Source organism: Bombina bombina, chromosome 9, assembly GCF_027579735.1.
Source record: "Bombina bombina isolate aBomBom1 chromosome 9, aBomBom1.pri, whole genome shotgun sequence".
NCBI classification, from domain to species: Eukaryota; Metazoa; Chordata; class Amphibia; order Anura; family Bombinatoridae; genus Bombina; species Bombina bombina.
The window spans coordinates 9,836,097-9,848,530 of NC_069507.1; the positions used below are offsets into that span (position 1 = coordinate 9,836,097).

General features: G+C 43.5%; 1 protein-coding gene across 1 annotated transcript in view; it reads right to left on the reverse strand.

Moving 5' to 3' along the window:
- The window catches only part of SORBS1 (sorbin and SH3 domain containing 1), a gene marked incomplete in the record, with an annotated part of 400,431 nt that overhangs the window by 322,885 nt on the left and 65,112 nt on the right, over positions 1-12,434 (reverse strand). The window contains 1 exon segment of the mRNA XM_053691869.1: positions 9,703-9,816. Coding sequence (XP_053547844.1) covers positions 9,703-9,816 — 114 coding nt within the window.

Genomic DNA, 12,434 nt, shown 5'->3' on the forward strand with positions numbered 1-12,434 from the left:
GACACACACACAGTGACAGTGACATACACATAGTCACATACATACAGAGACATCCACAGTGACATACACCAAGTGACACACACACACAGTCACATACATACAGTGACAACCAGTAAAGTACACCAAGTGACACACACACACAGTCACATACATACAGTGACATACACCAAGTGACACACACACACAGTGACAGTGACATACACATAGTCACATACATACAGAGACATCCACAGTGAAATACACCAAGTGACACACTCAGTCACAGACATACAAAGACATACTCCAAGTGACACACACAGTCACATACATACAGAGACACCCAGTGAATTACACCAAGTGACACACACACTCAGTCACAGACATACAGAGACATACACCAAGTGACACACACAGTTGTGGCAAACCTCGCCACTTATGAACTATGCGGGAATTGTTATTTAGGCTAATGGTTAAAATGTATGTTAAACTGTATGTTACTGTTTAATCTCCCTGCTGTTTCAGTTGGGAAACCCCTTGTAGGGGAGACTGTTTTTAAAAAGTGTTTGTTTTTTTTCTGTTGAAGAAAAAGTTGTTGTTGACTCCCAAGCTATGTGTCGTCTAGTTCTTGGTGGAAAGGGGTTATTATTACAATTACCAAGAGTAGTTACTTGCTTGTTTCTGCTTACCCAAAAGATATTACAGATCCTACTACCTCTCTGCTACAATTACCAAGAGTAGTTATTTGCTTGTCTCTGCTTACCAAAAAGATATTACAGATCCTACTGCCTCTCTGCTACAATTACCAAGAGTAGTTACTTGCTTGTCTCTGCTTACCCAAAAGATATTACAGATCCTACTACCTCTATGCTACAATTACCAAGAGTAGTTACTTGCTTGTCTTTGCTTACCAAAAAGATATTACAGATCCTACTACCTCTATGCTACAATTACCAAGAGTAGTTACTTGCTTGTCTCTGCTTACCCAAAAGATATTACAGATCCTACTGCCTCTCTGCTACAATTACCAAGAGTAGTTACTTGCTTGTCTTTGCTTACCAAAAAGATATTACAGATCCTACTGCCTCTCTGCTACAATTACCAAGAGTAGTTATTTGCTTGTCTTTGCTTACCAAAAAGATATTACAGATCCTACTACCTCTCTGCTACAATTACCAAGAGTCGTTACTTGCTTGTCTTTGCTTACCAAAAATATATTACAGATCCTACTGCCTCTCTGCTACAATTGGTGGCAAGCGATGGGATTCAAACCGCACAGCAAGTCGTAGGACATGTGATGTATATGAACAGACGGTGAATGGGGACAGATTATACCAGACTAAAGAGAACTGCATTGAAGGAATTACTGGAGGCGAGAGGAATTATTGCCAGCAATAAAACCAAAGCAAGGCTGATTGCAGAGCTCATGGAGGGAGACCGGGTAGCAGGTACGGCCGTACCCATGGCGAACAACGAAACTGAATTCCAAAAAGAGATGCAGACCCGGTTGGCTTTTTTTCCGCTACCCCATTCGGAGGAGCTCCTGACACGGACATCAGCAGACGTACAGGAGTACTTGATGGTGACCCGACAAACCACTCCGAGACCCGGAGAGGGGCTACCAGTACACTCCAGTGCTGGTACAGGGAAAGCTAAGATTCCCTACCACGCATTCAAGGATCATACCGACACGGAGGATATCGATGGGTACCTACAGGACTTTGAGCGATTATGCCAACTGCATAATATTAGTACCGCTGACCAAGTTCCCCTACTGGCTGGCATGTTATCCGGGCGGGCCGCTGAAGCCTACCGCGCCATACCAGATGAGGACAGCAGGGACTACCAGAAGGTAAAACAGGCCATCCTGACTAGGTATACTATTACCCCGGAGGCATACCGACAGCGGTTGCGAGACCTGAAGAAGCTGGAGAAAGATACCCCCACTGAGTGGGCGCATCGGCTAACCAGGGCCGCTAAAGGCTGGTTGCAGGCAGCCCAAGTCACCCAGTTGGAAGACCTTTTACAACTCCTGTTGATGGAGCAATTCTTCCAAGGGGTGTCCACTGAATTGCAAAACTGGCTGAGAGATCGAAAACCGTGCACGGTACATACCGCAGCGACCTTGGCTGACGAATACCAAGACGCTCAGAGAGCTCAACGAACACAGCAACGCTCCAGTATTGGGGTCTACCCACCCCCTCCCCGATACCAGACTCGATCAGCTATCCGTTGCCATCTTTGTAACCAACAAGGGCACATTCAGAGAGACTGTCCCAGGAACAAGAACCGATCCACCTGGAACAACCAGAACAACTTGTCAAACAACCGGACAGCTGTACACTGCTACCAGAACGAGCCCCGACTACAGACCCAACCCGCAGTCTTCCACGAGGAACCCTTGGGCATCTTACACGATGTAAACCCAGTACAGGCCGCTTCGGACAACCTACAAAGCCACCGCCAGGTGGTCTATATAGAGGGCCGACGTGTCCAAGGGCTGCATGACTCTGGGGCCACCATAACCTTGCTCCGGCAACATTTAGTTTCCACCAATCAACTCACCGGAGACTGTGTAGCTGTCCGGGTGGCCGGGGGAGCCATTTACAAGATTCCCACGGCCAAAGTACACTTGGATTGGGGAGCAGGGTCAGGGAACGTAGAAGTGGGCCTTATGCAAAATTTGCCCGCAGACGTTATTTTGGGCAACGACTTAGGGGAGCTGACTTCAGCGTTTGCACCCCGAACCTCCCCACAAGAAGCACTGCCCGTGGTTACCTGACAACAGGCCCGCACCAACGCACTGGCTGATCACTCTGAGGCTCAGGTAAGCAATCACCCCCCTAATGTCTCTTGGGCCCCTCCACTAGAGTTTGGTAGCGTGGCCGAGACCGTGGCAGATGCCCTCATCAGAATCTTCTCCCGCATGGGATTTCCCCGGGAGATTATTTCGGACCGGGGCACCCAGTTTACGGCCGAGATTACCCACCAGTTGTGGAGAGCATGTGGGGTGAAACCCATTGTAAATTCCACTTATCCCCCCCCAGTCTAATGGGCTCTGTGAACGGTTTAATGGAACACTGAAACAGATGCTCCGCACGTTCATGGATACCCAGAAGAACTGGGAGCGGTTTCTACCCCATTTGCTTTTCGCCTACCGGGAGGTACCTCAGGAGTCCACGGGGTTCTCTCCCTTTGAATTATTATTCGGAAGGAGGGTACGGGGTCCCCTAGACTTAATCCGAGAGCATTGGGAGGGGGAAGTCAATAGTGACGGTACTCCTATCGTACCATACATGCTGGAGTTTAGGGAGCGCCTGGAGGCCCTGACTCGGACTGCGCCGTTGGTATGATAGGGGCGCCAGGGACCGCAGTTTTCAGACTGGGCAGAAGGTGCTAATCTTAAAACCGGTCAAAAATGATAAACTGCAGGCCTCCTGGCAGGGCCCATACAAGGTAGTGGAACAAATCTGTGACACCACCTATGTGATCGGCCCATGTACTGGAGCAGGCGGTAGACGCATGCTCCATGTAAATATGTTGAAGCCGTACCATGAACGCGCAGAGGAGGTGAATGCTATTTGCGCCCCTGCCGCGGACGACGCAGACAGTTTACCTCTTCCCGACCTCCTAGGAATGAAGAACCGGAACGAAGGTCTGGGAGAGGTACAATTAGGTGAGCGGTTAAGTCCTCGGGAACGAGCTCAAATAGCAGAGCTACTGCAGGAAAAGAGAGACACGTTCTCCAACGTGCCTGGATATACCCGACTGGCCACCCATAGGGTAGAAACCCCAGGTTACCTCCCCATGCGTCAACCTCCTTACTGCATACCAGAATCGGTGAGAGAACATATGCGGAAGGAGATTGACGATATGCTACAGTTAGGAGTGATTGAGCACTCGGACAGCCCCTGGGCCTCGCCGGTAGTTCTAGTGCCGAAGCGGGACGGCACGACCCGCTTCTGCGTAGACTACCGGAAACTTAATGATAAAACCATCTCTGACGCCTACCCTATGCCCCGGATAGATGAGCTCCTGGATAAAATGGCTCGAGGCCAGTACCTCACCACCATAGATCTGTGTAAGGGGTACTGGCAGATCCCACTAGCCGAGGATGCCATCCCCAAATCAGCGTTCGTCACCCCGTTTGGCCTGTACCAATTCAAGGTCATGCCATTCGGGATGAAGAACGCTCCGGCTACTTTCCAGCGAATGGTAGATCGGCTACTGGATGGGTCCCAAGAGTACGCATGCGCCTATTTAGACGACATAGCTATATTTAGCAGCTCCTGGGACGAGCATTTGAACCATATAGGGGCGATCCTAGATCGCATTAGGGACGCAGGATTAACCCTTAAGCCTAGCAAATGTCATATAGGGATGGCGGAGGTCCAGTACCTAGGGCACCGAGTAGGTAGCGGGTAGCAGAAGCCCGAACCGGCTAAGGTAGAGGCTGTAGCCAAGTGGCCCACTCCCCGTACCAAGACCCAAGTGCTAGCCTTTCTAGGTACCGCAGGCTATTATAGGAAGTTTGTACCTAATTATAGTACCCTAGCCAAACCCCTCACAGACCTCACCCGTAAAAACCTTCCTAAGATTGTTACCTGGAGCCCAGAGTGTGAACAAGCATTCCAAGAACTAAAAAAACACTCTCGTAAATGCCCCTATCCTTGCTGCCCCGGATCCAACTAAACGCTTTCTCGTCCATACAGACGCTTCTATGTTTGGACTGGGAGCCGCGCTGAGCCAAGTCGGGGCTGATGGCAGTGAGCATCCTGTGGCCTACCTAAGCAGGAAACTGTTACCCCGAGAAGTTAGCTACGCCACCATCGAAAAGGAATGACTGGCTGTGGTGTGGGCCCTCAAGAAACAGCCATATCTATATGGACAACAATTTTCCTTGCTCACAGATCACAACCCGTCGGTGTGGCTGAACAGGGTATCCGGAGACAATGCCCGGCTGTTGCGCTGGAGTTTGGCGCTGCAGCCGTTTGACTTAACAATCCATTACCGACCTGGGAAGCAAAACGGCAACGCCGACGGGTTGTCCAGACAAACTCAACTTGAACCTTGATCTGTGAACACTCCTTCGGACCTCCCCAAGCCAATTCGTTGGGATCAGACTGGGTATGCCGGTTTGGTTCTGGGGGAGCATTGTGGCAAAACTCGCCACTTATGAACTATGCAGGAATTGTTATTTAGGCTAATGGTTAAAATGTATGTTAAACTGTATGTTACTGTTTAAACTCCCTGCTGTTTCCGTTGGGAAACCCCTTGTAGGGGAGACTGTTTTTAAAAAGTGTTTGTTTTTTTTCTGTTGAAGAAAAAGTTGTTGTTGACTCCCAAGCTATGTGTCGTCTAGTTCTTGGTAGAAAGGGGTTATTATTACAATTACCAAGAGTAGTTACTTGCTTGTTTCTGCTTACCCAAAAGATATTACAGATCCTTCTGCCTCTCTGCTACAATTACCAAGAGTAGTTACTTGCTTGTCTTTGCTTACCAAAAAGATATTACAGATCCTACTGTCTCTCTGCTACAATTACCAAGAGTAGTTACTTGCTTGTCTCTGCCTACCCAAAATATATTACAGATCCTACTGCCTCTCTGCTACAATTACCAAGAGTAGTTATTTGCTTGTCTCTGCTTACCAAAAAGATATTACAGATCCTACTGTCTCTCTGCTACAATTACCAAGAGTAGTTACTTGCTTGTCTCTGCCTACCCAAAATATATTACAGATCCTACTGCCTCTCTGCTACAACAGTCACATACATACAGTGACACCCAGTGAAATACACCAAGTGACACACACACTCAGTCACAGACATACAGAGACATACACCAAGTGACACACAGAGTCACAAACATACAGTGACACCCAGTGAAATACACCAAGTGACACACACACTCAGTCACATACATACAGTGATATACACTAAGTGACACAGACACATATAAACAATGACACCCACAGTGACATATACACATAGTAACACACTTAAGTGGCACCCAGATTGACAAACACCAAGTGAGACACACATTGACATACACTAAGTGACACACAAGTGAGTGTTACACAATTACATGGTGACATACACACAGTGAGTGTTACACAATTACATGGTGACATACACACAGTGAGTGTTACACAATTACATGGTGACATACACACAGTGAGTGTTACACAATTACATGGTGACATACACACAGTGAGTGTTACACAATTACATGGTGACATACACACAGTGAGTGTTACACAATAACATGGTGACATACACACAGTGAGTGTTACACAATTACATGGTGACATACACACAGTGAGTGTCACACAATTACATGGTGACATACACACAGTGAGTGTTACACAATTACATGGTGACATACACACAGTGAGTGTTACACAATTACATGGTGACATACACACAGTGAGTGTTACACAATTACATGGTGACATACACACAGTGAGTGTTACACAATTACATGGTGACATACACACAGTGAGTGTTACACAATTACATGGTGACATACACACAGTGAGTGTTACACAATAACATGGTGACATACACACAGTGAGTGTTACACAATAACATGGTGACATACACACAGTGAGTGTTACACAATAACATGGTGACATACACACAGTGAGTGTTACACAATTACATGGTGACATACACACAGTGAGTGTCACACAATTACATGGTGACATACACACAGTGAGTGTTACACAATTACATGGTGACATACACACAGTGAGTGTTACACAATTACATGGTGACATACACACAGTGAGTGTTACACAATTACATGGTGACATACACACAGTGAGTGTTACACAATTACATGGTGACATACACACAGTGAGTGTTACACAATTACATGGTGACATACACACAGTGAGTGTTACACAATTACATGGTGACATACACACAGTGAGTGTTACACAATTACATGGTGACATACACACAGTGAGTGATACACAATTACATGGTGACATACACACAGTGAGTGTTACACAATTACATGGTGACATACACACAGTGAGTGTTACACAATTACATGGTGACATACACACAGTGAGTGTTACACAATTACATGGTGACATACACACAGTGAGTGTCACACAATTACATGGTGACATACACACAGTGAGTGTCACACAATTACATGGTGACATACACACAGTGAGTGTCACACAATTACATGGTGACATACATACAGTGAGTGTTACACAATTACATGGTGACATACACACAGTGAGTGTTACACAATTACATGGTGACATACACACAGTGAGTGTTACACAATTACATGGTGACATACACACAGTGAGTGTTACACAATTACATGGTGACATACACACAGTGAGTGTTACACAATTACATGGTGACATACACACAGTGAGTGTTACACAATTACATGATGACATACACACAGTGAGTGTTACACAATTACATGATGACATACACACAGTGAGTGTTACACAATTACATGATGACATACACACAGTGAGTGTTACACAATTACATGGTGACATACACACAGTGAGTGTTACACAATTACATGGTGACATACACACAGTGAGTGTTACACAATTACATGGTGACATACACACAGTGAGTGTTACACAATTACATGGTGACATACACACAGTGAGTGTCACACAATTACATGGTGACATACATACAGTGAGTGTTACACAATTACATGGTGACATACACACAGTGAGTGTTACACAATTACATGGTGACATACACACAGTGAGTGTTACACAATTACATGGTGACATACACACAGTGAGTGTTACACAATTACATGGTGACATACACACAGTGAGTGTTACACAATAACATGGTGACATACACACAGTGAGTGTTACACAATTACATGATGACATACACACAGTGAGTGTTACACAATTACATGGTGACATACACACAGTGAGTGTTACACAATTACATGGTGACATACACACAGTGAGTGTTACACAATTACATGGTGACATACATACAGTGAGTGTTACACAATTACATGGTGACATACACACAGTGAGTGTCACACAATTACATGGTGACATACATACAGTGAGTGTTACACAATTACATGGTGACATACACACAGTGAGTGTTACACAATTACATGGTGACATACACACAGTGAGTGTTACACAATTACATGGTGACATACACACAGTGAGTGTTACACAATTACATGGGGACATACACACAGTGAGTGTCACACAATTACATGGTGACATACATACAGTGAGTGTTACACAATTACATGGTGACATACACACAGTGAGTGTCACACAATTACATGGTGACATACACACAGTGAGTGTTACACAATTACATGGTGACATACACACAGTGAGTGTCACACAATTACATGGTGACATACACACAGTGAGTGTTAAATAATTACATGGTGACATACACACAGTGAGTGTTACACAATTACATGGTGACACACAGTGAGCGTTACATAATTACATGGTGACATACACACAGTGAGTGTTACACAATTACATGGTGACATACACACAGTGAGTGTTACACAATTACATGGTGACATACACACAGTGAGTGTTACACAATTACATGGTGACATACACACAGTGAGTGTTACACAATTACATGGTGACATACACACAGTGAGTGTTACACAATTACATGGTGACATACACACAGTGAGTGTTACACAATTACATGGTGACATACACACAGTGAGTGTTACACAATTACATGGTGACATACACACAGTGAGTGTTACACAATTACATGGTGACATACACACAGTGAGTGTTACATAATTACATGATGACATACACACAGTGAGTGTTACACAATTACATGGTGACATACACACAGTGAGTGTTACACAATTACATGGTGACATACACACAGTGAGTGTTACACAATTACATGGTGACATACACACAGTGAGTGTTACACAATTACATGGTGACATACACACAGTGAGTGTTACACAATTACATGGTGACATACACACAGTGAGTGTTAAATAATTACATGGTGACACACAGTGAGCGTTACATAATTACATGGTGACACACAGTGAGCGTTACATAATTACATGGTGACATACACACAGTGAGTGTTACACAATTACATGGTGACATACACACAGTGAGTGTTAAATAATTACATGGTGACACACAGTAAGTGTTACACAATTACATGGTGACATACACACAGTGAGTGTTACACAATTACATGGTGACACACAGTGAGCGTTACATAATTACATGGTGACATACACACAGTGACAGTGTCACACACATGCCATACACATAGAGGTACTAACAGACAGAGTGCCATGCACACATACAATGAGACATACACACAGTGACATACACATACATTGACACGCACGCACACATGGAGGGACATAGACAGAACACTATTGAGCAATCATTCCTTAGTTAGAATCAGCCAATCACCAGTTACAGGTAGTACAATGATAGTGCAGTATGAGCTTCACTTTACATTTAAACTCATTTCACTTTACAAAAAAATAAATTGCTCTTAATAATGAAATCAGTGTCCTTGTTATATGTTAAACACATAGCTATAGTCCCACTTGTGTGCAGCCAATCACTGGTTGGGTTTTGAGGTGAATGTTCTGGCTCTTGGGATCTCTCAGGCCTAGCAAAAGGGCTTCACATTTGCAAATGGTTATTTGTTTTTGAACACAAAATCTTACTCAGTGACAGTTCAATATCCAGCGTTGATCTGCTCTTTTGTATCTCTCCGGGTCCCGGGGAGCTCCGGAGAGTCACTGCACCTTTCCCTGTACAAACTTTAGCCGAGTCCACATCTAAAAAATAAGAAAGATCCAAGTAATACTAAATATTTATATATATATATCAGAGGTGGGACCAAGTCAGAGTTTTGCAAGTCACAAGTAAGTCTTGAGTCTTTGAATTAAAGTAAAGTCCCGAGTCAAAACAGGCAAGTCCAAGGCAAGTTGAAATACCTTAACTTTAAAGTTCTAGGGCGAGATTACATATACGGCGCAGGCTTCAGCGCAACTGCTATAACCCACACCGCCCGTAATTTCACCTCGCACATCGGGGTATTACATGAACCCTTGCCGGCAGTTCATAAAGTGCCGTAAGTCGGATAAACTAGCGATGTCCAGAAATGAGCGTAAATACAAATTTCTGGAGTCACCAGTGACTTACAGCACTTTAGAAACTGCCGGTGCCTAAGAATATAAAAAAAATTAATAAATCTCCCATAAAAGTCTAACCCGAGTCCCAAAAATAAACATGACACGTAAAACCCCTATATTCGCCATCAAACCCACATCAGAACTAATAATACAAGTATTAACCCCTAAACCAACAACCCCCCACAACGCAATATGCCTAATTATACTATTAAACCCTAATGCGCCATTCACACACATCGCAAACTACCTAATAAAAGTATTAACCTCTAAATCTGCTAACCCCAACATTGCAAACTACCAAATAAATGTATTAACCCCTAATCCACCATTAACCCACATCGCAACAAACCTTATAGAATATATTAACCCCTAATCCACCATTAACCAACAATGAAATAAACCTAACAAAACTATTAACCCCTAATCCGCCAACCCCCCTACACCGCAATAATCCTAATAAATCTATTAACCTCTAATCCGCCAACCCCCCACAACGCAAATAACTAATTAAATTACTAAACACCCTAACCTAACACCCCCTAAATTAAGCTCAATTACCTAAATTCCAAAATACTAAATTATAATAAAAATAAAAAAGCTAACATTACTTAAAAAAAAAAAAAAAAATTAAATTAATCTAAGCTTACAAAAAAAAACACATTACATAAAATTATAAACCAAATTATCAAAAATAAAAAAATTAAACCTAATCCCTATGAAAATAAAAAAGCCCCCCCACAAAATAAAAACACCCCCCTAATCTAATACTAAACTACCAACAGGGGTCAAGTCCAGTGGGAACGCATGGGAACGGAGTTCCAGCACTATTTTTGCAGTGGGAACTAAGCTCCCCCTGGACAGAGAACAGAAACGGTTCAGTAAACACTGCTACTGCTCATGGGAGTAGCTGGAGCACAGTCTGGTTAGATGGATAGTGAGATCCTCTAGTAATGGGCAGTAATACTTCCTACAAATCACTAAATGGAAACCTGTCAGCAGTCCTGGCTCTTAGCTTTTTTAATTATTCAACATCACCTATGTACAAATGTCCTTCATGTGTTCTAAAAAGTGTGTTTCTGGCTTCTCAGTATCAGTTGAATCCTAAATTACAAATAAACATGCCACCTCTACCATGTAGAAATTGAACTACTTGCGCCCATCCTCAGGGCAAAGGCAGCCATTCAGCCCTTCATTGGCTTTAATTTGCTTTCATTAACCAGAGTGTATAGATTATATACATATAAATATAGTGTGTGTGTGTACAAAACAATGTTAATTGTGAGGGGGTGGAAGTCTTGGTGAGTTCCCACACTTTTTTTTGTAGGACTTGACAACTGACTACCAATAGCCCTTAAAAGGGCCTTTTGTAGGGCATTGCCCAAAGGTAAACAGCTCTTTTCCTTATAAAAATACTAAGTCCCCCTCTAACAGTAAACCCCCCCACCATGATTTGAACAGCCAATAGGATTTCAGTAGCTCTCATCTTATTGGCTGATTTGAATTTGAAGAACCAAATCAGCCAATAGGAATGCAAGGGACGCCATATTTAAACGTGTACCTTGAATTAACTATTCAGTGTACGGCGGCAATCGTACAAAGAGGATTCTCCATGCTCCATGGCTCCGCGGTCGCCGGTCCTGTTCTGCGCTGGCTTGGTCCTTGATGAGGAAGGAAGAGGTCCCTGCTTGGAAGAAGATGTCGGCCGCTTGGAAGAAGACTTCACTGCCTGGAACAGGACCTTCTTTGCCGGACTTCAGGAACGTTGAGTACCTATTTGGGGGGTTAGACTTAGGCCTTTTTTTTTATTTTTGGGGGGTTTATTTTTTTTTAAGATTAGGGATTTCTGGGCACTCTTAAAAGAGCTGAATGCCCTTTTAAGGGAAGTAAAAGAGCTGAATGCCCTTTAAGGGCAATGCCCATACAAATGCCCCTTTAGGGGCAATGGGTAGTTTCGGATTTTTTGTGTTAGGTTTTTTATTTTAGGGGGTTTTACTGTTAGAGGGGGGACTTAGTATTTTTTTAAGGAAAAGAGCTGTTTAACTTAGGGCAATGCCCTACAAAAGGCTCTTAAGGGCTACTGGTAGTGTAGTATTAGATTAGGGGGTGTTTTTACTGTGGGGGGGCTTTTTTCATAGGGATTAGTTTTTTTTTTTATATATATATACTTTTTATTAAGGTTCAGTTAGTGGCAATGCAAACAATGCATTTCAGTACAATTTATGATTTATGATTTTTTTATAACAAATTTCAAAGTTATGTAT